General features: G+C 45.3%; 1 protein-coding gene across 1 annotated transcript in view; it reads right to left on the reverse strand.

Moving 5' to 3' along the window:
- LOC122374610 (dipeptidyl peptidase 1-like) overlaps positions 1–27556 on the reverse strand; it is a 36865-nt gene extending 9309 nt beyond the window's left edge. Inside the window, exons 1-6 of the mRNA XM_043353446.1 lie at positions 27257–27556; positions 18033–18186; positions 17623–17720; positions 2213–2401; positions 1680–1806; positions 580–739 (exon numbers count right to left, since the gene is read on the reverse strand). Of these exons, the coding sequence (XP_043209381.1) occupies positions 580–739; positions 1680–1806; positions 2213–2401; positions 17623–17720; positions 18033–18186 (728 nt within the window). The 5' untranslated portion in view covers positions 27257–27556. The remainder of the gene's footprint in view (positions 1–579; positions 740–1679; positions 1807–2212; positions 2402–17622; positions 17721–18032; positions 18187–27256) is intronic.
- Positions 27557–27811: the final 255 nt, after the last annotated feature.

Below are 27811 nucleotides of genomic sequence, written 5' to 3' on the forward strand. Positions count from 1 at the left end.
TTAGCTGACTCTCCCATAACTCCTACCTATAACTGGAGACACGTAGCTGACCTTACAACTCAGACTGGGTAACACATAGTCAGCTGACTCTCTCATAATTCCTACCTATAACTGGTGACACGTAGCTCACCTTTCCCCTCCAAAACTCCTACCTGATGGGTAACACATGACTCTCCCATAACTCCTACCTATAACTGGAGACACGCAGCTGACCTTTCCCTTCCACAACTCCTACCTGACTGGTGACACATAGTTAGCTGACTCTCACATAACTCCTACCTATAACTGGAGACACGTAGCTGACCTTTCCCTTCCACAACTCCTACCTGACTGGTAACACATAGTTAGCTGACTCTCCCATAACTCCTACCTATAACTGGAGACACGTAGCTGACCTTACAACTCAGACTGGGTAACACATAGTTAGCTGACTCTCTCATAATTCCTACCTATAACTGGTGACACGTAGCTCACCTTTCCCCTCCAAAACTCCTAACTGACGGGTAACACATGACTCTCCCATAACTCCTACCTATAACTGGAGACACGTAGCTGCCCGTTCCCTTCCGCAACTCCTACCTGACTGGTGACACGTAGTTGACGCCGTCGACGTCTCTCCAGTCCCACTCCCGCGGCAGACGATCCATCTCCATCTGTTCTGAGACGGTGGTGTAGCGATCTCCGCGTCTGGTCAGACCGTACACCCTGGACAGGTGTCCTCCCGAGCGGCGCTGCATCTCTGGGTGGTGTGAGAATGGGGGCGTAAGTATCGCTCTGGATAGACCATACACCTTGGAGAGGTGTCCTCCCGAGCGGCGCTGCATCTCTGGGTGGTGTGAGAATGGGGGTGTAAGTAAGGCTGTACACCTTGGACAGCTGTCCTCCGGAGTGGCGCTGCATCTCTGGGTGGTGTGAGAATGGGGGTGTATGTACCAGCTGGCTGGTCTCGCACTCTGGACAGGACAGGTGTCCTCCCGAGCGGCGCTGCATCTCTGGGTGGTGTAAGGGAGGGGTGTAAGTATCACTGTACACCTTGGACAGGTGTCCTCCGGAGCGACGCTGCATTTCTGGGTGGTGTGACAATGGGGGTGTAAATACCAAGGTAGGTACGTTTTTCGGCTACTAGTCGTTTATTGTTTTCGTTTCGAATTTACGAGTGTAAATACCAGCTGGATAGACCATACACCTTGGACAGGTGTCCTCCCGAGCGACGCTGCATCTCTGGGAGGTGTGAGAATGGGGGTGTAAGTAAGGCTGTACACCTTGGACAGGTGTCTTCCCGAGCGGCGCTGCATCTCACTGGGTGGTGTGAGAATGGGGTGTAAATATCGGCTAGTTAGACTACAAGTACACACCCAATAGAGGCGTCCTCCTGAGCGGCGCTGCATGTCTAAACAGTGTGAGAGACTCAAGAGACGAACCGTTATGGCAACCGTTAGTAATATCTTTTTGAATCATCAGAGAAAGAAATGTATTTTTTTTCTCTCTCTCTCTCTCTCTCTCTCTCTCTCTCTCTCTCTCTCTCTCTCTCTCTCTCTCTCTCTCTCTCTCTCTCTCTCTCTCTCTCTCCCTCACACTTTCCCTATCTCTTTCCTCTCCATCTCTCTCCTCATCCACCACATATAGTTAGGTACTCCTACACATCGTTTATGTCCTGAATATAGCGCCGCGTCTCTTACCTTTTCTGGTGAATCTCTCGTGCTGCGGATAGAAGGCAGCCTTCCAGCCGAAGTCCCCTCCGTTGACGTATTTAATGATCTGCCTGCTGTTTTTGTGCATCACTTTGTCGGAGGCCTCCCGCACCATCTGACGTAGAAAACGGTGCGTTAACGTGGCAGATCCGATGGACAGAAAGTCGACTGTATTACATATGGCCACAGGAATGGAAAGAACACCTAACTGATTGGAAGAGGAAGCTAGGGTGATAATAGTTACGAACTTGAGGGAAGATTGAGGTACCAACCCTTTCGAAGTGACATTTTTTTCAAGAAATCTACGAAGGAACAGAAATTACAGTGGATAGGTTACCCAGCTTAGGATAGTTAGATAGTTAACAGGATAGTTACCCAGCTTTTTCAAAGAAGAAAATTATCCATAGCAAAGCAACCAACATTTCGCTTATAGAAATCGGGCAACCGTTCACCAATCCACCCTTTTCCAGCATTCTATCAATCCCTACCACAGAGTACCTACCTAAACGCCCTGTCATTACCATATGTTTTGATGGCGCTGCCGTGACGCCCGTCTTGTGTCCCCGGAAGCAGGCCCAGTTGTGACCGGTGACGTCATGAGTCCACCCGACGCGCGTCTGGTGACACAGGCTGGTCACCTCGCCCGAGGCGGATGTAGAGTAGTCGCTGAACGCAAAGTACACCCGACCCATAATGCGCACTTCGAAACCCTGCAAATGGGCGGGAGGTGGTAAACACAAGATGGCGCCGGTTTTGGTAGCGATGGGTGGAAGAAGGTGACTGGTGTATATTGATGGAGACAAGTAGAAAAACACGGAACAAATAGTGCATGGACGCGTTTCGATTATTAAATCTTCATCAGCATGACATAATCACAGAGAAAACAAGATATAGCACACAAACATTCGAGCTCGTCACAGTGCAATCGTCTTGATTTTAAAAATTCATGCATATGACATATTAGCTACTAATCCACCTGTAGGAGAATATCCACGAAAAAAATGATAGCAAAATAGATCACTGACATACATATGACACATGGATAACAACAAATTTGTACAGAACGATCATGAACAAGTAGGTACTTATTCAAACTAATGACGCGTCTTCTTTAAACTATACATCGCCGCTGGTTTTGCCCATTTCATCGAACCCACCCTAATATTAATCGTTTCGTTCATTGCTATAAATGCCGCCTCTGTCGCCTTCCGATTGTCTTTGTTTTTACATAATGCTATAATTTCTGCCCCGTCCCATCTTGGTAAATGATGTGTTTTCTGAGCATGAATTACTACCGCGCTATGTTCTGCGTTGTTTCGCATGTCCCGCTTATGTTCCTTTAATCTAACGTCTAAGCCCCTCCCGGTTTCCCCTATATATGATTTGTCACAAGAACCACAAGGAATCTTATACACTAAACTTTTTTCTTCTCCATTTCTTTTTGTGTGGTTTTTTAGGATATCCCCTACCTTTGTTCCCGAAGAGAAAGCGATTTTAAATCCAGTCATTTCAATCTGTTTCGCTATCATCTCGGCTGGTTTCGAATTGGGAAGTGTTATATATCGTTCGGTTTTCTTCGTCTTTGTTGTCGCGCTTCGCTTTCGAATATTGATAGCTTTTCTTTTCAAGTTGACTAGAAATCCTTTGGGGTACTTTAACTTCGTGAACGATGCCATGATGTGCTGAATCTCTTCATCTATAAACTCTTCACTACAAATGCGATACGCTCTAAGGAAAAACCCCAAAACAATCCCACTTTTAACCCGATCATTGTGTCCAGAATAGAAATGTACGTACGACTCTTTGTTTGTAGGCTTTCGATACACTTTAAATTTTGGCTGACTCCCACGTATGATCACAGTATCAAGAAATGCAATCGTCCCGTTGCTTTCTTTCTCAAGTGTAAACTGAATCTTTTCCTCTACCGAGTTAAGTCTATCAAGTTTGTCCTCTAAGTTCGTTTCTTTTGGCACTACTACGAGGATATCATCAACATAACGCAACCAAATTACGCTACTGCCCATGATGCCCTGATAATGGTGCTTTTCGAGCCACTCCATGTACAAACATGCCGCCACCGGACTCAGTGGTGACCCCATGGCTAGTCCCCTATGTTGACTATACTCGTCAGACTGAAATTGAAATCCCCCAAAGTTAAGGCACATTGCAAGTAATTTCAAATAGTCATCTTTTGGCACAGGTAACTGTTCGGAGTCCATATTCGCTACTACAGATTTGATCGCCTCTAACGCACCGTCTACCGAAACGTTGGTAAACAAAGACTTCACATCGAAACTAGCCAGGAACTTATCTGATAAGTCCATGTCCTTGATCTTGTCCATGAGATCCTCAGTGTTGCGGAGATGTGCGTCACTGATCGTGCCCAACGTGCTTGAAAGAGGCCTGGCCAAGACCTTCGCGAGTCGGTGTGGAGCACTGCCGATCCCTGACGTTATCGGTCGCATCGGAACATTCGTTTTGTGTAGCTTCGGGAGACCGCGCATTCGTGGTGCAGCAGGCGCCTCTTCTAGCAGATGGAGAAGATTTTTCCCTTTTTCGGATTTCTTGAGTACCTGTCTTGCTTCTTGATTGAACTTCTTACTAATTTTGTCCGTGTATCCCGAAGGTTTCTTTTCGTATGTTTCAGTGTCTTGGAGTAGGTCATTCATTTTCTTTGTGTAGTCATCAATGTCCATAATCACCAATCCACCTCCCTTATCTGCCTGGGTGACAATCACGGACGAATCCTTGGCTAATCTTCTCAACGCTTCCATGTATCTCCTTGGCAACTTATCAGCCTCCTTATCAGCTAGAGCTTTACAGCATAACAGCACGCCTTGAATAAAACCCTTTTCTACATCTTCATCGTTCCATCTAGTGTTGCGACGAATATGATCCACATATTGATTTTTGTCCTTCCCCGTATCAAACTTTACTCCGAGGGCTAGTGCTTCTTTTTCGTTGTCATTCAGTGCTCGTGATGATAGGTTCGTGACGATTTCTACATTTCCAGCTTCCTTCCATGGGCTGTTGTCGCACAAAGTCTTCAGTTTTCGTTTGAGTTTCGTCTGCTGTTTGTCGTTGAAGTTCTTCAGTTTCGTTCGTAGCTCAGTCGATATCGGCACTCCTTTCAATTCATCTCGTAGAATGTATATCTTGTCCCTTATCTCTGAGCACGCTTCTTCTAAAAAGCTACGGGCAGTTGTGCTAAATGGATGATCTTTACTCTTAAGTTGTTGAGGAGCCGATTTCGGCAATACTTGCTCTAGAATGCAATCATTCAGAAATTTAAGACGATTGAAACTGCTTGAGAGCTTTCTTTTTGTGAGATATTCATGCTTTTCTGCGTTATTTGTTCCGGTGTTCATGTCAGACAAATGTATATTGATGGAGACAAGTAGAAAAACACGGAACAAATAGTGCATGGACGCGTTTCGATTATTAAATCTTCATCAGCATGACATAATCACAGAGAAAAGAAGCACTACACTGAAAAAAATAATGACACCTAAAAGGGGTGTTTTTTGAAGCGTACCAAAAACGCGCAGTTTTCTGGAGTCCGATTACACCCGGAATCAGACACTTTCTAGAGTATTATGACACTGGTTGAGGGTGTATTTTTATACCATATGGTGTCAAATGATTCCCGAAATTGTACGCCTTATAAGATAAAAATACACCCCAAACCAGTGTCATAATACTCTAGAAAGTGTCTGATTCCGGGTGTAATCGGACTCCAGAAAACTGCGCGTTTTTGGTACGCTTCAAAAAACACCCCTTTTAGGTGTCACTTCAGGGAGTAATCAGATTTTGGGGGTGTATTTTGATCCCATACGGTGTATGACTCCGGGAATCATTTGACGACATGTGGTATAAAATACACTCCCCACCAGAGTCGGAATACCTCGGGGGTGTCTGATTCCCGGTGTAATCGGACTCCTGGAAACTGCGCGTTTTTGGTACGCTTCAAAAAACACCCCTCGTAGGTGTCACCTCAACGGTGTTAAATGACCCTTGAGATGGTTTTTCTACACCGGTTGAGGATGTTTCATGTTATAACATGAAACATTGATTTAGCCGATGTAGGACGCTATGGCGTCGTACATCGGCTAAATCAATAATATCGGTATACCAGAAGGCACAAACCACCGGGTACCTCCCAAACTGGTCATCCACGACACAATCACGTAAAATTAAAGACGTCAGTGACCAGTGTTAAAGGGACCCTCCCACCTTCAAAAAAGTTAATGAATTGGCATAAAAGTGATGTAGCGTGAATCACAAAGAGCGAAAATGAACATCTACCAAATTTTACCGGAAAATATTCACCCGTTTTCGAGATATAAGACTTTTATTTTTGTTTACTTTTTGGGAATTCCGCTGTTTCTATGACGTCACATAAAGGTTTTCCTTACGTCGGCATTTGGAAGCAATAGTTTGGTATCAAAGTGCGACAAATATTGCGCGAATGATGCGTTTATCTTATCAAGGTCAATATATGATGGCCAATAAAGGATTCCAGGACAATTCTTCTTATGGCATTTCTTCGTATCGCAATTCTTCGTCTGCAAATCTTCGTCAGGGCATTTATTCGTATCGCATTACTTTGTCTCGCATCAGGGTATATGAAAATCGGCTCGCATTTCTTCTTCAACGCAAATATATGCAAGAGTAAGCATTGAGGGACAAATAAATGCACCGACGAAGATTTGTAGACGAAGAAATGCGGACGAAAAATTGTGCTACGAAGAAATGTCATGGGAGGATTCGTTCGGGTACCATGACATTTATGTGATTTCAAAGTCAAGGTTCACACTTCACAGCTGATCTGCTAAATCAAGCCAAGAATCCAAACTATCAAAAAACTATAAATATTTGTTTGTCTGTCACAGAGGTCTCAAGCAATATAAGGTTGACATATGTTGAATCAAAAATCTACTGCCACAACTCACATCTTTTGCCTTAGTTTATCATTGTTGTTTTAACTTGCTTTCAAGAGAAACAGAAGCCAGTATCTGATATCACTTCAGATGATTGTTTCAAGATCTGATTTCAAATGGAAATAAAAGCAAGATCAAGATGAAACAGGGATTATTGCTGTTAAAGTAGTTTGGCCATGATACAACAAGCACATAAATCATTAGCCAAATCAAATACTGGTTGGTTTGTCAAGATGTTTGTTGTCTGTTGTCTGTCGAGCTGCTATGAACACTGAACGCTCTCACTCTTACTTTAACATTAAAGAGAGTAGTTTAAGTTGAATGGTAGTGAGCACGGGCGTAGGAACGTCATGAAAAGTGGGTGGGCCACCCTGTCAAGGGGCCTCCTTTTCCAGGGGGCCTCCTATTTTCAGGGGCCTCCAACTTTTGCCTCGTCCTGCTGGCTGCTTTCAAGTATGACCTCCAAATCTAGCTTCTGAGATCGGGCAGATGTACTCAGGGGCGTAACCGCTTAAGCGAACAGTGCGGAAAGTCCGCACCATTTTTAAAACTTATTCCCCCTCCATTTTTTTAGAATCTATTTGCCGCAAACGGCGCATGACCCCTGAAAACCCTTACACAAATGTCTTCCTCGTTTCCCAGGTGCCCCCATTAGCTTCATAGGCGCCCTCTTTGGCATATAAGCGCCCTATGTATAGTCATCAGAGACATCCCTATATGTCCCACAGTCGCCCGCATACAATGTGCGCTTATCATAGGCGTCTCTCTTTTATGGACACTTGAAGGTGCCTCTCTTTGCCATGCCGGCGCCCCTGTTTCTTATGAATGCACCCCCATGGCATTGATCAATTGCAGTCGCAGACCTCTTTTGCATGTGGACGCCCTTATATGTAGGCCTCAGAGGCACCCCTCTTTCGCATTGAGGCTCCGCTATGGGCTTCATAGGCGCCCCTCTATTGCACGTACGAGTAGGTGCCCTACTGTCTCAGAACCGCTCCCCTTTGGCATGCAGACGCCCATCTTTCGTACGGAGGAGCCGCTGTGGTTCTTAGAGACGGCATGGTGCTCCCAGACGCAGATGGGGCTCTCGGAGTCGACAGTGTGGGACCTTCAGTCGCTGATGGGTGCCCGCCAGATGTGGACCCTCGGAGACGCCGGTATGGGGCCCTCAGAGATGCCGGTATGTGGCCCTTAGAGACACCGGTGTGGAACCCTCAGATACTTCAGTGTGAAGCCCTTACAATTGCTGGTGTGGAGCTATGAATGCGCTGGCTTAAATCCCTCAGAGGCCGGTACATGGACATAAGAGCTCAGTGAGAGCTTGTGTGGTGCCTTCAGTGGCCTTGTGGAGCCGTTAGACATCAACATGGTGCTCTCAGGAGCCGGTGAATCCTCAGAGTCACCGGTTCAGTGGCCTTGTGGAGCCGTTAGACATCAACATGGTGCTCTCAGGAGCCGGTGAATCCTCAGAGTCACCGGTGTGGGCCTTCAGAGCTCCGAGATACTGGTGTGGGGCCCTCAGAGGTGTCAGTGTGGGTCCTTCAGATGAACCTATAGAGCCTTGAGATGCACAGGTGTGGTGGCCCACAGAGGCGCCGGTGTGGGGCCCCCAGACCACCGATATAGGGCCCTAAGAGACACTAGTACGACCCTCAAAGGCGCCGCTGTGTGGCGCTCATAAACACTGGTGTGGAGCCATCACAGGCGGGTGGAGCCGTTAGAGGCCGGAAAGGGCCCTTAGAGGCCTACAAGGAGCCTTCAGAAGCCGGTGTGGCACCCTTATGGGGATAAGCGTGTCTACTAAGGAGCCCTTGAGGTGCTCTCACGAGCTCTGTGGGGCCCTACCGAGCCGAAATATGGCCACGGCCAGCTGCCGCCGCATGACTCTTCGGACTATCATTCTCAGGGGCCTCATCTGCCTAGTTTGAATAGAAGGGCCTCTCAGATCATCAGTCTCATGGGCCTCCTCTGGCTAGTATAAATAGAAGGGCCTGTTAGACCATCAATCCTAGGGGCCTCCTCTGGTTAGTATAAATAGAAGAGCCTCTCAGACCATTAATCTCAGGGGGCTCCTGTGGACAGTATAAATAAAAGGGCCTCTCAGACCATCAGTCTCGGGAGCCTCCCTAGAAAAGTGTAAATGTGGATAGAGGGCCCCCTCAGATTCATTAGGAGTGGACCTCTCTGACTATCAGTCTCAGGGGCCTCCTGTGGCTAGTATGAATATAAGAGCCTCTCTGATCATCAGTCTCAGGGGCCTCTTCTGACTAGTGTGGATAGAGGGCCCTCCCAGACCACCGGTTTCAGGGGCCTCCAGTGGCCAGTTATATGAACAGAAGGGCCTCACAGCCATCAGCCTCGGGGGCCTCTTCTGACTGGTGTGAATATGAGGGCCTCTCATACCATCAGTCTCAGGGGCCTCCTCTGCCTAGTGTGAATATAAGGGCTTCCCAGGCCATCAGTCTCAGGGGACTCTTCTGACTGGTGCCGGATTGAGGGACCTCCCAGACCGAAAGTTTTGGGGGTCTCCTGTGGCCAGTATGAATAGAAGGGCTCTCAGTCCATCAGTCTCATAGGCCTCTTCTGCCTGGTGTGATTATAAGGACCTCTCAGGTCATCAGTCTCAGGGGCCTCCTCTGACTACAGCACAGATGGATAGGCCTCCCAGACCATCAGTCTCAGGGGCCTCTTCTGACTATTGAGGATAGAGGGGCCTCCTCTGACTGGTGAGGGTAGGGGGCCTCGGCTAGACCGCCAGTGTCAGGGGCCTATTCTGACTAGTGTGGATGGAGGGGCCTCCCAGACCACTAGTCTCGACCTCTGACTAGTGTGGATAGAGGGGCCCCCCAGACCGCCAGTGTCAGGGGCCTCCCCAGACCAGTGTGGATATTGGGGCCTCCTCAGATCCACTAGGGCCTCTCAGGCCATCAGTCTTAGGGGCTTCGACTGACAAGTATGAACAGAGGGCCTCCTTGGATCCATCACGGCCCCTTGGAGTCCGTGCGTGGGGATTCTTGGAAACTTATTTTTACCGAGTTTGTTTATTCTGGAAGGTGACGACGTCCTCTCAAATCGAGACGAGGGGCCTCGAGTAAAAAGTGGGTGGGCCAAAACACATGGTTGGCCCCCCCACCTCGAAAAGTGGGTGGGCACTTGCCCACCTGGCCCCCCCTGTTCCTACGCCTATGGTAGTGAGCTGTAATTAGACAAAGCAGCTATTCAGTGCTCACATCAAGCCAGGCTAGGAAATGGCATCAACTGTGGTGGGAGGAAGCAGGTTCGGCAGCCCTATGTTGTAAACTTCTGTTGTGTCTTGTGTTTGATCAACTGATGTTTTCTGCTCTGTTTTGTGCAGTGATAGTAGCAGGTAACTGCATGCTTGTCAAATTATGTGAATAAACGAATTCATAACATTGCATTTTTCTCTCCATGCAAGGAACAAGTAAGATGTTGTAGAAAATGTAATAGAGGGCTGCATTGCTGATTTTGCACTTTATCAGAGCTTTATTTAGAATTGCTTTCCTGAAAGCTACACACAGGCCACAGCACTGAAATTCACAATGTCATAGCTTTTGGCAGAAAAAAAAGAAAAGACTTACCTAGGTAAAATTGGCTGAAAGTATGGCAGAGCAGGTCTTGATGCGTATGCCCATCCGTGTGCTTGCCGAAGCCGAACTGACTGCAACACATTAACTCTGACCCACCATGGTGGCTGGCATATCCTGAACTTTCACCACTCTAAACAAGACAACTTTCAGCCCTCAGCATTGTATTAAAACACTGTACATGACACTCAAAATTTGTTTCAGTGCCATCCACGGACAACATCAATCGCCATTCACCAGGCCAGTAAAAACAGAATAGATAATAGCTTCAAACCCAAGTAGTCAGAGTTACTAGGTCTGTGCCTCAAAACAAAATCCAGGTGACATTCACCACGCCAGTAAAAAACAGGTACTTAGGTAACGTAACAGCTTCAAATCTGGTAACATGTTGGTCGGACTTTACACTACCATATTTACATGGAATAATATGATACCAAACAATAGTGCAACCATTCTGGACAACAAAAGTGTATGATAAAATTAATTTAGAATACTTTGGCAGCATGATTTACGAGCACAGGCAGGTGTTACCTACCAGCCTTCTCAATGCTCGTAAAACCAACATTGTAGTTTTGATTTTACCTTACATGATAACACACTTGGCTGCAATGGCACATTTAATTTAATACTGTGAAAAGACCAGTTATAACCATTTCACAAGCACAATTGCACCTCATGCCGACATCCTTTTCCAAAGACAGTCAGCAGCGTCTTTCGTCAAAACTGGAAGATCAATCCCCTTTCAACTGTAAACATCAAAAATATTTCTTCATGGTGTGATCTCCATATGGAAACCTTGCAGGAAAAGAATTAATGTCAATTGTCAGCTCTTCAAATTTCTTTGGACTTTAACTTGCAGTACCATATCCAGTTTGCTTTGATATTTTGTTTTTTTTTTATTCCATGTTGAAGTTGAACACCAAGCTCCAGATATAGCAGGCAGCTTGATCATCTTCGGCCTTGGTATAATATCAGTCCAAGTTCCAGTGGTGGGTATCTTCTAATATTCAAATTAAAATGAAAAGCAATAGGCTTTCTCAGCGCCGACGACGGATTTCACGTTGATAAAAAAGGGAGCTCAAGGTCAGCAAAACTCGGGTTCAAGGAATGGCGGGCGTTGAAATGACTGCTGACGTCATCAGAAAACCGCTAATGGTTAAGAGATAGGGACTAAGCTGGTCCCACCCTGCAAGTAAAGGGAAGAAATTTCTTGAACACCATAAAGCTGCGGGGGTTGCGACCAGGATAAATGGTGGTTTCTGAGCCTGGCCGCAAACTTGGCTATCTCAACTCAAAACTAATGTTAAGGTGGGATGGTCCCTTTAACGACAGCTAATGCATTTTGTTCACAACTGCATGCAACTTGCATGTACAACTGAAAAAAGCTGAGATTACAATTGCAGTTGTGAGCAATCTACATAGCGCAGTCGTTCACTAACGTATTTAATTTTTCATGGTGGTGCCGTGGATGACCAGTTTGAGAAGTACACGATGTTTTTGGTACCGTAATATTGCTTTAGCCTATATTATATGTGTGACGCTAACAGCAACAGGTTCTCAACCGGTGGAGAAAAACCATCTCAAGGGTCATTTAGCACCGGTGGGGCGACACCTACGAGGGGTGTTTTTTTAAGCGTACCAAAAACGCGCAGTTTCCAGGAATCCGATTACTGAAATCTGATGGCCAAGAGTTGCGAACGAAAATTTACATATATAAAAATCAAAATGTCCGTATGTATGTGACGCGTCCGTCACGCTTGGCGGGCTATTGCTGTGGAACTGTGCGGGCTACGGGGGTGAAATTTTGGGCGCAAGTCAAACGCGTGCATCTGTTTGTCGTATCAACTTTTCGAGGGGGTGCGTGCAGCGGTGTGCACGTGGCGGGCGCATCTTTGCGGGATTTTGGGGCCGCGTCCGGGGCCGAGCACTGAGCACGTGCCTTAGGCTCAGTTTCTTCGCTTGCAAAACTGGGTGAAATCAGAGCCGGAAGGTCACTGACCTTTGGCAAGGAATACCGGAACAGAGCACCGCCGGCCAAGAGGAGACGCAACATTTATTCTGGCAATAACTCGGCCGCTACTGGGCCGATTTTAATGAAAATTGATTCATTACGCTGCGCGTAATGCTGGACACCTAGTTATAATTAAAATCTAAATCTTTTTGTATTTCAAAATACAAAAAGATTTAGATTTTAATTATAATTTTCGTTCGCAACTCTTGGCCATCAGATTTCATAAATATGTCTAACAATACTGAACAATCCGATTACTCCCGGAATCAGATACCCGCCGTGGTATTTTGACTCTGGTGGGAAGTGCATTTTATACCAGATGTTGTCAAATGATTCCCGGAATCATACACCTCATGAGATTAAAATACACTCATGGGTGGAGAACCTGCCCCGGCCACCCCGGCCGTGGCCGGGGTAACTTTCAGCCTACCCCGGCGCGGCCGGGGTAACTTTTCTACTCTTGTAAATCCTAAAAGCTGTCTCCATACGAGAAAAGAAAACTCACGCTCTTCGAATGTTGACTTCCATGGGCGTAATATTGCAAATCAGGTAGGTATTTACCATTTACTTAACTTGCCATAATCTCCAACCCTAAGACCCGCGTATGGTCGCCAATGCCAAGATTGCTCTCAAATCCTGTTCAGTTTCGAAATTTTTACGCGCCTTCGGCGCACTTTTTCAAAGCCACTGCTTGGCCTCATTGTCTTCGACTCGCCTGCCACCAACCGCAACCACACCCGTTTATGAGCGTACCCGTCAGGGTGCTCATAAACACCGAGCGGCCATCATGCTTCGAACTCGGACTGTTGTAACCGGGACGCGTGCTCTCGCCACGCGGAGTCCAACGCTCTAGCGACTGAGCTACGTGACCGGGACAGGTCGATATTCCTGGATCGACTCCCTTTTTGTCTTATAAGAGCCGCCCAACATTGAAAAAGGCTGCGTCCGTGGATGTCAGTGACCTATTTTAGTGCTTTGTTTGGTTCGATCTGTCAGTTTCTCTGTAAAGCTTCTACTAGATGAGTTGTCTTTTTGTAGCTATTTTGAGACACAATAAAAAGCTGAAAACGCAACATTTAGGTACTCAAAATGGCATATGGTTTGGTTTGGGTTTGGTGTGAAATTGCAAGTTTGAGTAAAAAGAAATAATAACTTAAAAGGAAATTGCCTTTTCGATCATTCCAAAAATGTTATGAATAATACGGTGTCGGTCGGATACAACGCTCATCCTTGAGCAAACACAGCATCCTATTCCATGCGTCAGAATAGGGGTTTGATGATGACCGTTGAGAACAACGTGCGTATATCGTCTTCCCGCGACTATCGGTCGCCGGCCGGGGTAACTTTTTCAAACATTCTCCACCCATGAATACACTATCCACCAGTCATAATTGCAGTTGCAACCACGTGACGCAGATAGGTATATAGCATATAACTTGCATGGCATTCGTAATTTTGTATGTAACAATAAAGTACAAAAATATGCATATATATGGCGAAATCTAATGGAAGATTACCGTAAAGCACATGGGTTCATTCACCGTGAGGAATTGCTCTGTTCCATCGAGCGGCGATTATCGGTATGCTGCAGACTTGCCTGCATGGTTCTGCATGGTCCAAACTTGCCTCCGTTTCCATAGTCCGTTGCAATCTTACCGTCCTCACTTCATAATTTCACCGAGTGCAGGGCGCCTCCTTATTTGAATACGTACAGAGCAAGTTACAAATAAAAACTGAACTTTATCGTTAATGCACTATCACTTGAAACAAAACTGCACTTCAAACAACGTTTGGCGACATTACAAGCACGTAAATTCAAATAATTCCTGTCCTCACTCACACCGCACACACCACGTGGCACACCGCGCGCGCAACTGAAGTCCAACGGCTTTCTAACGGTTTTCCTCAAGGTCGCACTATTTCGTCTTCGTGGTGGACCGACTAACACAAATGACGTCACTAGGCAATGCAGCCTGCTGATTGGCCTATTTCATCTTCGTGGCGGATCAGCTATATGGCTAGCACACACATGACGTCACTCGGGGCATTGACTCAAATCACTGAACCTACACCAGGGTTACGGAGTCAGAGTCGGAGTCCGTTGGAGTCGACAGTTCTGGCCGTAGTCGGAGTCGGTTGGAAACGACAGTTCTGACCGTAGTCGGAGCCGGAGTCGATATGGAAGCCGGAGCTGGATTCGGAGTCTGATTCACCGAAAATCTCTTGACTCTGCAGTGTTGGTTCCTTATACCACCAGTGACGTCAAAACAAGTTCTGTAATAATTTAGTGTTTTTTGATATTACCATGTGGAGTTTTTGAACCCTATGGATGTCATTTCACTCAGTTGAGCGTTTTCGTAATCCGTGACTCGCTTATTAGGTGTAATTTGACCCTCAGTGGTGCCATGATATTCCGGTGTCATTTGAACCCAATGGGGCTCAAATGACACCGGAATATTATGACACTACCGAGAGTCAAATTACACTCAATAAGTCATTTGAACGGAATATTATGACACCACTGAGGATCATATTACACCTAATAAGGGAGTCACGGATTGCGAAAACGCTCAACTGTGTGAAATGACACCTATACGATATAAAAACTCCTCATGATAGCGTCAAAAAACGCTCAGATGTGTCATTTTACACTGACACCGTGCAGGATCTTTTGACACGACACCTAAAATGGGAGTCAAAATTTTGGGAGTCAAATGACCCTTGGGTATGTGATTCTGACCGAGATCAATTTACACTAGAAACGGTGTATGGACACTGTTTTTCAGAATCGGATTACACCATGGGTGTCAGTTGATTCCCAAATAGGGGATCGTGATTCCCGGGGGGAGTAATTATTTTTCTCCGTGTAGCCCTCGGAGTAAAGTTTGATACGGGGAAGGACAAAAATCAATATGTGGATCATATTCGTCGCAACACTAGATGGAACGATGAAGATGTAGAAAAGGGTTTTATTCAAGGCGTGCTGTTATGCTGTAAAGCTCTAGCTGATAAGGAGGCTGATAAGTTGCCAAGGAGATACATGGAAGCGTTGAGAAGATTAGCCAAGGATTCGTCCGTGATTGTCACCCAGGCAGATAAGGGAGGTGGATTGGTGATTATGGACATTGATGACTACACAAAGAAAATGAATGACCTACTCCAAGACACTGAAACATACGAAAAGAAACCTTCGGGATACACGGACAAAATTAGTAAGAAGTTCAATCAAGAAGCAAGACAGGTACTCAATAAATCCGAAAAAGGGAAAAATCTTCTCCATCTGCTAGAAGAGGCGCCTGCTGCACCACGAATGCGCGGTCTCCCGAAGCTACACAAAACGAATGTTCCGATGCGACCGATAACGTCAGGGATCGGCAGTGCTCCACACCGACTCGCGAAGGTCTTGGCCAGGCCTCTTTCAAGCACGTTGGGCACGATCAGTGACGCACATCTCCGCAACACTGAGGATCTCATGGACAAGATCAAGGACATGGACTTATCAGATAAGTTCCTGGCTAGTTTCGATGTGAAGTCTTTGTTTACCAACGTTTCGGTAGACGGTGCGTTAGAGGCGATCAAATCTGTAGTAGCGAATATGGACTCCGAACAGTTACCTGTGCCAAAAGATGACTATTTGAAATTACTTGCAATGTGCCTTAACTTTGGGGGATTTCAATTTCAGTCTGACGAGTATAGTCAACATAGGGGACTAGCCATGGGGTCACCACTGAGTCCGGTGGCGGCATGTTTGTACATGGAGTGGCTCGAAAAGCACCATTATCAGGGCATCATGGGCAGTAGCGTAATTTGGTTGCGTTATGTTGATGATATCCTCGTAGTAGTGCCAAAAGAAACGAACTTAGAGGACAAACTTGATAGACTTAACTCGGTAGAGGAAAAGATTCAGTTTACACTTGAGAAAGAAAGCAACGGGACGATTGCATTTCTTGATACTGTGATCATACGTGGGAGTCAGCCAAAATTTAAAGTGTATCGAAAGCCTACAAACAAAGAGTCGTACGTACATTTCTATTCTGGACACAATGATCGGGTTAAAAGTGGGATTGTTTTGGGGTTTTTCCTTAGAGCGTATCGCATTTGTAGTGAAGAGTTTATAGATGAAGAGATTCAGCACATCATGGCATCGTTCACGAAGTTAAAGTACCCCAAAGGATTTCTAGTCAACTTGAAAAGAAAAGCTATCAATATTCGAAAGCGAAGCGCGACAACAAAGACGAAGAAAACCGAACGATATATAACACTTCCCAATTCGAAACCAGCCGAGATGATAGCGAAACAGATTGAAATGACTGGATTTAAAATCGCTTTCTCTTCGGGAACAAAGGTAGGGGATATCCTAAAAAACCACACAAAAAGAAATGGAGAAGAAAAAAGTTTAGTGTATAAGATTCCTTGTGGTTCTTGTGACAAATCATATATAGGGGAAACCGGGAGGGGCTTAGACGTTAGATTAAAGGAACATAAGCGGGACATGCGAAACAACGCAGAACATAGCGCGGTAGTAATTCATGCTCAGAAAACACATCATTTACCAAGATGGGACGGGGCAGAAATTATAGCATTATGTAAAAACAAAGACAATCGGAAGGCGACAGAGGCGGCATTTATAGCAATGAACGAAACGATTAATATTAGGGTGGGTTCGATGAAATGGGCAAAACCAGCGGCGATGTATAGTTTAAAGAAGACGCGTCATTAGTTTGAATAAGTACCTACTTGTTCATGATCGTTCTGTACAAATTTGTTGTTATCCATGTGTCATATGTATGTCAGTGATCTATTTTGCTATCATTTTTTTCGTGGATATTCTCCTACAGGTGGATTAGTAGCTAATATGTCATATGCATGAATTTTTAAAATCAAGACGATTGCACTGTGACGAGCTCGAATGTTTGTGTGCTATATCTTGTTTTCTCTGTGATTATGTCATGCTGATGAAGATTTAATAATCGAAACGCGTCCATGCACTATTTGTTCCGTGTTTTTCAAGGTGACTGGTGTTACACGTCGATCAACAAAGATGGTGGCACGTATTGGTGGCGGTGATGGGATCAAAGCGGTTCGTGCTTAATTAAATGGAGTGCTGGGAGAACATATTGAATCATCGTTGCCGATAGTATTAGGAAATTATATTCTTTCGATCGCTTAAAATTATGAGGACATATCTATTAATATAGACCTCTGTATACCATAGACATAACATAGACCTAGGTATACGGTATACAGAGGTCTATGATATTACCTATCTATAATACGATATATCGGGAAAACTCATACCCATTATTGCAATATTGTGATCCACATCATTGTGAAATGTTTGTATTTTTGCAAGAAACAAGTTTGTTTGTGATTACCTGATTGTAGATGATGGTCCAGGTGCCCAGATTTCCAAACATGTCCTGCGCCGTGTCCGGGTACTCCAGCAGCACGGAAAACTTCTTATCGAACGCATCTGCATGGAAATTAGCGAAACAATTGTCATTTGTACCTACATAGATGCACTGTGGCACGGCAATGAGGCAGCAAATTTCGGAGTACCTACAACTTATTGGGGGATACCAATGAGTATAAAAACGTTATTCTAAAACACATTTGCTAAACTGTAGGCATTTTGCGAACATATTCCTGTAAAAATTCAATTTTAAGTTCGATTTTAAGAGCATGCAATAAGAAATGCAAGTATGACGAGTCCTCCACAAACCAAGTTCACTATTTCACCCATACCATTACTGAAACATTTCCCTCATATCTACTCAGTACTCACTATGGTCGGGACAGCTGATGGTTTCATCTCCAACGGGAAGACCCTCGTAGAAGTTCCACGTGCCAGCAATGTCCTCAAACGTGCAGTTGGCCGGTGTGTCAGCGATAGATGGCGCCACCAGCGCCAGAGCAAAGAGCAACCCTAGCGGCCACATCTGCAAAAGCAGTCGGTGTGTCAACTATAGATGGCCCCATTAGCACCAGAACAGCTAGCGCCCCTAGCGGCCACATCTGAAAACAGTGAACGTGTCATCCATCGCACAATGGGCGGGCGGCCGCATTTAGCGCGACAAAAATACAGTTTCGCCTGTCGGAGCCTCTGGGTGCTTGAGAGCGAATAATGCTAAGGTGAAATGTCTTTGGATGTTGTTTAAGATATTTCTGGGACACATTAAGTACATTTATTTTATGCTTACCATAGCAGCAACGTGGTGCAATATTCAATGAAAATACTATGAGGTCGCCAAAACACATCGTATACATTATCAGCCGTGCAGGAATGAAATGCGAACTATTTCAAATGTTATTGCTTTAACCTTCGCCCGAATTGGTTTTGACAGCCGCGAACGTATAGGGGGGGGGGGGGGAGACCGTCCGGAACCGCCCAGGTCGTTGAACGTTGCCCTTTCCGTTTCGCCCCTGATCGAGCTAGAGCCTCGCGGAAAATAACGAGCGTGCTGTCCGTGACGAGAGGAAGTCGATGATACCCAATTTTAACCCTCGCCGGCACAGGCCATTTTGCGTCCTTCGACGGCACAAGGGGGGGGTACAGACCCCCCTCGCATTTGGCCTCTGATCGAGCTAGAGCTTCGCGGAAAAACGAGCGTGTTGCCCCTGACGAAAGGAAGCCGATGATACCCAATTTTAAGGTCCTAGGTCATCGGGTGACCTTCCGGGTCAGGTCAATGACCCGAAAACCGGGAAAATCGGGACCTGTTGGAAAGTCGTAAAGTGTGGCTGCTATGTGGTTTTCCGGGGTGCTGATCACGAATATCGTGTTAGTTTTGATCAGAGATGATGTCTTTAAGCATTTAGACCAGGTCGGGTCAGGTCAGGTCAGGTCAACCGGTAGGGGTTGTGACGGGTATTCGTAATGCGTGTCAACCGCCTCTGACAGCCTCATAACATGTTACGAAGGCGCCAAAACTACTTCGTAAATGTTGAAATGGTTGCTAAATTCGAATTCAGCTCCAAAAACTAGCCTAGAAACATGTTAAACTCCAAAAAGTGAGCCGAGGTCACCCGAGGTCACCAAAAGTTAATGACCTGACCTGACCTTCAGGTGACCTTGACAACCACCCTTATGTATGGAAGCAACATCAAATCACATTTTTGAACGTTTGAAACCACGAAAAGCTTGCAAACGCGCGGCTAATGCGAGCCGACATACGCCGAATCGCGATTCCGGCCAAACATGGTCTCGAAAAAGAGGTCACAGGTCAAAGGTCATTTGAGTCAGGGTCATGAAATTTTGATGGTAGGTGTAAAATTGATCAATGCGAGGGTACTGAAAGTTTCGTCGCGATCGGCCGCTTTTTACGCGAGTTATTCGCGAAAAAACGAGGCGGGGGGGTCCGTTCGACCCCGCCCCTATACGGGCGAGGGTTGAGGGACAAGTTAACCCTCGCCGGCCGAGGGGGGGGGGGCGGGTGCCGCCCCCCATAGGTTTTTTTCGCGATAGCTCCGAACACGCTGGCGATAGAGAGCTGAAACTTGGCATACCTGACCTTTGATCCAAGCCGCATCTTTTGACACCAACCGCATTTTTGGGTCAGGTCAGGTCACTGACCTATGACGTCATAAGTGAACCTCTGCACGGTCTTCAGATGTCGCAACTTCGCAACGTCCTCACTGCCAGAGGAGATGTCACAGGGAAATGAAACTTGCAGGATCTAGTATCCATTATGAGTCCCACAACTTGTATATCTCGGATTTTTCCTAAAGGTCATATGAGGTCAGGTCATTTTCGTGACCTCACCATTATAAGTCAATGGGGAAAAAATTCAAACTGCTATTCTGGCGCCGGGAACGATCTCCAACTATCTCAAGCACACAGAATCGTGATTTTATGCACTCCTTGCAAGGTTAGATGCGTCGCTTTTGCAATGTTGACCTTGCGTGACGTCATTTATGACGTCATCAAGGTCATATTAGTTTTTCGTCAATAACTCTTGATCAAATTAAGCTAGCGAGTCGGGAAAGCCACCAATGGACTCAGGAAGACCTGCCGAATCGAATGATATGCGACATGACCTCTTTCGACCAGCTTCGTGACCTGGGGGTGCTGACCTGACCTTGACCTGAGGTCAACACCCCAAGTTGACCTGACCCGGACAAAAAGTATATCATTCGACGCGCCTGAGCGAGACGAACACGATGCTGCCAAAATCGGCGCTCTGCGGCCGTTTTTTGCGAAGTTATTCACCAAAAACTGAACCGTACCTTGGGGCACTTGACCTGACCTCAGAGGTCACCGGTTGACCTAGGACCTTAAAATCGGGTACCGATCTCTGCGTCTCGTAACGGCGCACACGCTCGTTTTTTCCGCGACGCGCCAACTCCACCAGGGGCGAAACGGCGAGGGGGGGTCGTACCCGCCCCCCCCCCCCTCGGCCGGCGCGTATGTAGAAAACCAATAGGTCCGGCGAGGGTTAAGTCAGCCCGTACCAATCTAGCTGAAGAAAATCGATTTTATTGCAACCGGTAACAACACTGTCAGCTGTGTCACGTGACATGTCAACCAACGAGCCAATCAGCGACCCGGAATAAGCCCACGTGTGGGGTCAGCGACATGCCTCATATCGCCCAGGCGCCCGGCCGCCCTCGTGCCTCGGTGTGCACGGGCATAAACGTGTCCGACAAAAATGGTTATAATTATGAAGATCGCGGGTATTAGCAGCTACATTTTATCGCAACTTGTAGATAAACACTCATTTTAACTAAACCAAAGAACTACGACGCGGAAATCGGCGGAAATTATAACTTAAGGGTTCTTTGAAAATAAAAATTTGATTTTCTGAAGCCTTGTTCGTAGCGTCTCACAAAAAGGCATGTAGATATTGTGCAGGGGAGTTCTGGGAAGTGAAATGCCTGTCTCTGCGTTGACTATGTCCTTGTTCATCGTAAAACTTCAGAAAATAGGCTTACCGCCGGGCAGTTTCTGTTTGATAAAGCAACGAACACAGCGCATTGAGCATAGCATATTGACCACCATGTGATGGATGGTAAACATTGTCGAATGTTTCGCTCATTTTAGCGTTGATGGCATTATGCCAGCAAGCTTATTTGAGTATTTTTGAATGCCCCAGGTATTTCTTAGTTTAAACGCATCGTTGTTGTATGTTGTTGTCGGAGGTCACCGAAATGATTTTTGTCGCGCTAAATGCGGCCGCCCGCCTATCGTGCATCGGTGGCGCCTCCTGCGACAACGCCACCAGTCATCACAATCACAATACCTATGATTACGAGTTAAGGCCTGGCTACACTTTGTGTTTTCTGCGTGCGCTTTTTTGCGGTTTTGCGCGTTTTGCGTAATATAGTTCTAGAAAAACGATACTTACTACGTTTTTGTGATGTTTTATATGTATATTAAGTTTTAGTAAATATAAGAGTTAGGCATATCAACTTTTGCATATAACTAATTTAAAAGCTACGTTATTAATTACCTACTTTTTCTAGAAAGATATTATGCAAAACACGCAAACCCGCAAAAAAAACGCACGCAGAAAACGCATAGTGTAGCCAGGCCTTAACAATATGAAAACACCTTGCCATGGGCACCACTTGCACCAGAAAATAGTGCTTGGCCGCCTTTGCTATGTGAAAAATCGAAGGCCCAGTATCACTTGTCCCACGGTGACAGACACTAGTGAATCAAGATAGGCGGCCTTGGACACTGCCCGCGGATGGAAGGATATACCCCATTCCCAAAAAGTTTCTCCAATTTCTAAAAGGCAAAAACTCATCGCATTTGGATTCCTTACAGACTGCTGTGCAGTTTAAAACATACCTACCTTGTTTAGTGTTCGTTTTTCTCTAAATGAAACCGCAAGTTTTCGTGGATTTCGGGCGCTGTGAGGGGGAAGGTATTTGCCCCCAATCCCCCCAATCCCCCCTTAAATCCGCCAGTGGTGACGGACATATTGGGGAGATGCTAGTGAACGCATGCAACATAAATCATGAACCCCAATGCGCCATTCGGAAGAGTTGTCCGTTCGAGGAACATTGAGATTAAACACATTTACCCCCTTACTCAGCATAAGCTTTAGCAAGTAAATATAATGAATATCTATGCACATTGCACAAGCTATAGTTTCGTTACTTGCATCGGTTATAAATTGAAAGTCTGTCCGTAATGTGCATTGGCTCTGTTCGTGTATTTGCGATGATTGAGTGGATTTTCCGCAGTCTCCAAACAAAGCCCAAATGATAGGGCGCATTATACGGAGTCCTTAGCCAACTCAGCGTTATCATACAAGGTCTTTGTCCGGCGATCAGCCCATTCAAAAGGCTTACAAATACAATAAAAGCTTTTTCTCCAATGAAAAGGTCGCTCCAGAAGCTTTCAAACGCAGTATGTATAAGCCATTTATCCAGAGCCAGTCATTTGCCTTCTGTAACCTTTTAGAACTGTAATTGCAATGCTGTTACAAAGACATTGACTCAGCGAAAAATACTGCATTTGGCTCGTGCATACCTACATAAGTACATAATGACGTCATATAAAGAGCTTCAGGCGCATACCTTCATACCATAATTACCTAACATACCGTAATTGGAGTGGCGACACAAAATCACTTCTTACCAAGTAGGTAAACTTAGGAACAAGCGAATCAATAGCTTGCTGGGAGAATAACGCCGGTAAAGCGACTGGTTGATCCTTGAATGTGGAATGATAAAACATAGCTTTATAGTATTTGAATCAGTTCTTAGCCATTTGAGGCTCTCACAATTTTAGATTTTTAGCATTTAGCTGCTTGAAATGACTGACAATTGACATGTTTTATGTTTTGTTGTTTTTTGTTGAAGTTGTTTTAACCCTCGCCCGCACATGGGGGTGGGGGGGGGGGTTGCCAACCCCCAGGTAGTCTTTCTGCTCTGCACTCAACATTTTTAAAGCTAGAAGGCTGATTTTTCGTATAGCTGCTCCTCTATCCTTTCTTGATGTCCACTAAAAATTTTAAGTTTCTGCGGTTTTTGGTTTCGGAGATATGACCTTGTTTTTAAGGTCATGTCATGACCCAAATGGCCAATTCTCAACATCTTGCGTTGGCTATGGGCCTTGTGAGCTTTTGACACCTTGCTTTCGGTCTTTTTTTGCCAGTCTTACCTCCCACCTATCATGGAACATGCTGTTCGACGATGTACAGGGGTCAAGGTCAGGGTCGAGGTCAACCTAGGTCATCTAAGATCATTGCGTTTTAGGCAAGCGGAATTTACTTTTTGTGAAGTTTTTCGACTGCAATTTTTGTAAAAGCTTCTCAGATCATGAATTCATGTAATATGGACACATAAGCAATCGGTGCACACATCAGTATACACACAGACACACACAGGCATACAAACACATATAATTGACCTTGACCTAACCTGACCTGAAATGACCTCAGCAGCAAAAACCTGGTCGGGTAGTGTGACAAAGAGGTTCTAGCTGGCTTGGCACCAGAAAACGGCATCGTCATCGGTATTTGATAAGCAGCGCACTTGATATCCAACGGTGACCCAAAACAGCAACATTTTTTAGTTTGACCTGACCTGGAAGGTCAATGACTGACCTGAGAAGGTAAAACTGGGTATCATTGGATTTGTCTCTTCCTAAAGAATTTTTTGGTCGTTACCGCTAAGCTCTATCTCCAACAGGAACGAAATGGCGCGGGGGGTGGCAACCATGTGCGTTCTAGGATGGGAAAATGGCATGTGCGGGCGAGGGTTAAGTAAAATTTCTGACACGTTATGACATTTTTTATGACGCTTTTTTTAATTTTCTTTGTTGATAAAAACATTGATTGGTCCTAATATAAATTATTTTGAATGATATATATTAACACATGGTTTCCCGTGTGTAAATGGTTTTAACGCACGACGTGGATGGACTGGAGCACGAGTGTGTTAATGCACGAGTGAAACGAGTGCATTAACGCACAAGTGCTCCATTCCATCCACGAGTGCGTTAAAACCATTTATGCACGGAAACCATGTGTTAAACTTATTAATACATGCTTAACGGTGCGAATTTAAATGAAAATTAAACCTGGTCCATGCCACTAAAAAGGGCCCTTTATGGGAAATCTTAGAATAAAGTCAATGACACTTCCGAAAAACTTCAGTCGAGAAAGTCATCACTGCACGCGCGTGCACCAATTTAAATTGGTGCACGGCTACCTTCGAATTAACGCACGGTTAATCTCCAGTGAACGCACCGTAAAGTATGTATTAATTGACTTTTGTCATACATATATGTCATTATCAGCTTAAACAAACACCATTTTGAAACTGCACAGTAACGAGCAATCAGTTAAGTCTGAGTTTTCATGAACATACTTTTCCAATATTTTGTTAAAGTTACTGAGGGTGCATGCGTTACCAAGGTACTTTCGGATACATTGTCTGATATAAAATCCAATCGAAGTTGTACAAGCTGCGTATTCCGAATGAAGCATCTGTTATCATCTACCTGTTAACCCGCGAGTTGCTGGGGGGGGGGGGGGGGGCGTTAAACGTTAACGCCCCCACTTTTTTCGCCGGGCCATAGCATAAAAACGGCGCGCCGCAGGCGCGCCAAATTTTGGGTACCTGTAGGGAATTGATTGAAGTTTATTGTGACAAAGTTTCAAAAAAATCGGTCGGAAAATTTTTGAGATATCGAGGTTTTAGTGACGTCATGATTTCTGAGTTTTCGACCAAAAACGGCATATGTTCAAAAAATCATATAAAATCACAGAATAGACATACAGACATGCCGTAAAGGCCATTAGACTACCAATACCATGATCAATCAAATGGATATCTTCGATTATTGATTATCGTTCCGCATTTTCCAAAATCTTGAACTGAATCTTGGCAATTTTTCGTGACTACTTCACGACCATGATAAATGAATTTCTTAAATTGAACTTTTTGAGTCAAACACGTACACATATGATAAAATGAATGTCACCATCGTGTTCTACGCCTCAAATTACCTATAAAACATGTGTCACAGGCTGCGAATATCAGTTTTGATTTTCGGGGATATGTGCCTACCCGGTTGACCTGACCTTGACCCTGACCTATGCTTGACTGACCCCTATATGGAGCTGACACTCTTGTAGGCCTTATAAGATGGATTGTGCACCGTTTTGACAGAGTTTATGGCGAGAGGCGCCCATTGCGAAGTCCTGAAGTCCATGCTACTGAAAGCCCGATTTCAGGTGTTTGACCTGACCTTGACCCGACCTGTGACCTCAAAATTCAACTTAAAAGTATTCATCTGAAGCGTCTCGTCGCGCTCTTTCGTTTGCCGCCTCGTGCGTTTCGCTGCGCCTATTGGTTCTTGAGTTATCGGCTGGGGGCGTTTAACGCCCCCCCCCCCCAAGCAAACGGTGGGTGGCGAAATACCCCAGCAACTGCCTGGTTAAAGTGACCATCCCACCTTACAATTAGTTTTGAGTTGAGACACCCTTAGTGGGGTTCCTGGCTTGCAATTACTGGATTGGACACTCAAACATCGAAGAATAGTTAAATTCCGCGATATTTTGCTTTAAAGTCTGCAGTTTTCGGATTAAAAGGGGCTAATGCATTTGAATGCCCTCTTAGAATTTGTGACGCTAGCGCAGATCTAACGATTTTTAAGCCTTACTAAAACCTTGGTAAAACATGATGGTATATACGGCTTTGTGCGCAGCGTCTGCCGCACTGTTATGATGCCAAATTCCTTCTTCCAAAATGATGTCATAGGAACAGCGGAAGCCTAAAAAATTAACAAAACTTTAAGTGTAATATCTTGAGAACCATTTAATATTCTTCGGTGAAATTAAGTAGATATTCATTTTCGCTCCTTCCGAACCACGGTGCTTCACTGTTATGCGGTTTCATTAACTTGTTTGAAGGACTGGGAAGGTCCTTTAAACAAGAGGCTGCATGCATTTGCCGTTCTTATTGCAATTGTCTTATACACAGTGCACCCATGGTCAGATTTGAATGTGCAGCTCAATAGATTGAAAGCTAATACTCGTTTGCACTATCGATGTTTTTAAATTTTACTTGTAAATGATTTTCTGTTACTACTTTTTAGTTTTTTCACCTACTTATTTTCACGCTTGCAGTCAGCATGCAATCAGCACAATTCCGTGTTTGCATTCTGAGACTGATGCTTGAAATACCACTCGAGCTAAATTATATTATATTATCAACGCAACGGCTATGCAGCCTTAATCTGTTGAACAGGTAATGCCAATTTTAGTTAGTTTTTCACCTAAAGGTTCTCATTATTCGTCGGCCCCTATGATTTCAGCTCTATGTGGGCACTCTGGTGCTGTGTTTGCACCTCTAACGTCCCAAGGATTACTGGAGCTGGCCTCACTGACAACAAAGACCGACCACCAGACGAATGCCAGATCAGACTGTTTATGACACGTGCCCCCTCCCCGAAACTGAGGGGGGGGGGGGGGGGTCGGCACCGGGGGCCCGCACCGCGCAGCCGCGCGGAGCGCAGTTTCCGCTATGGGAACAGCCAAAGTGTGAAGAAGTGTGTTGACTGCTGAATTATTTATCGTTGCCATTAAAATGGCAGTTTTCATGTTGCAAAAATAGCTCGAGTGTGATGATGAAAAGTCGTATAAATGCGAATGTCAGCGAAGGCGGTTTGACAAACTTGCTGGTTTGCTGTTTCTTGCTACAATTCTCTTATACGACAGTGGCCAAAAGAGGAATAAATAAGAATACGAAAATAAATTAAAAGGAAGGAGTCTGTTACTGAATATCTGAGTCCGGATATGAAAGGTCGTGTTAGCGCTAGCGTCCGTAGTACGTTTCGAGAATGGCTTTTATTTTACATTTGAATCGTTCACATTCAAAAGTTTGATCTTTTTGAGTGATTTTTACTAAAATCTTATTTGATCCTTGTTATGTGTCTTTACCAAAAACAAACAACAACAACTTCAGTCGTCCGATTGTCTCGATCCGCAAATATTGAAATGAAGATAAACTATGCTGTCCAAATGCATGTGTAGGCAGTTTAGTACTTACCTTGCCTAAATGCGTCGCACTGAGTCCAAATCCGGCAGCGAGTCCGTCCCGAGTCCGGAGTCCTGAGTCCCGGGTCCCAAACTGCAGCAGTCCGGTGGTCGTTCAGCTCCGGCCGGCCGGCGCCAAACAGCTGAGCCGGGCTGGTCTGGTTACTGGATATCCTCCCCCCCCCTCCCCCTCCCCCAGTACGGTACTGCGTCACTGAACGAGACCTCTCCGTGTCACCTTTGACCGAGGGGAGGGGATCAGGGGGGGGGGGGGTCAGGGGAGGTTAGTGATGCACACTGGCGCGGGGCCGACTGATTCGGAGGAAAAGACTACCTAACGGCTTTCTTGCAGAATGAGGAAGAAAAGTCGTGTAAATTCATCATTGTGAACAATATGATAGTGAGAGAATTACTAAAAGGGGTTCATCTAATAGATATGCATTTGCTTTGTACAGATATATTGCATCCCATACGCGTATAAAATGACGAAAACACTCGAAATGGTCGCTTTACATATTTTGGTCGCAACCAACATTATTTTCCGAAGGTCAAATATGATATGTAAATT

The sequence above is a fragment of the Amphibalanus amphitrite genome, unplaced genomic scaffold (genome assembly GCF_019059575.1).
Source record: "Amphibalanus amphitrite isolate SeventyFive unplaced genomic scaffold, NRLGWU_Aamphi_draft 001681F_arrow, whole genome shotgun sequence".
Classification (NCBI taxonomy): domain Eukaryota; kingdom Metazoa; phylum Arthropoda; class Thecostraca; order Balanomorpha; family Balanidae; genus Amphibalanus; species Amphibalanus amphitrite.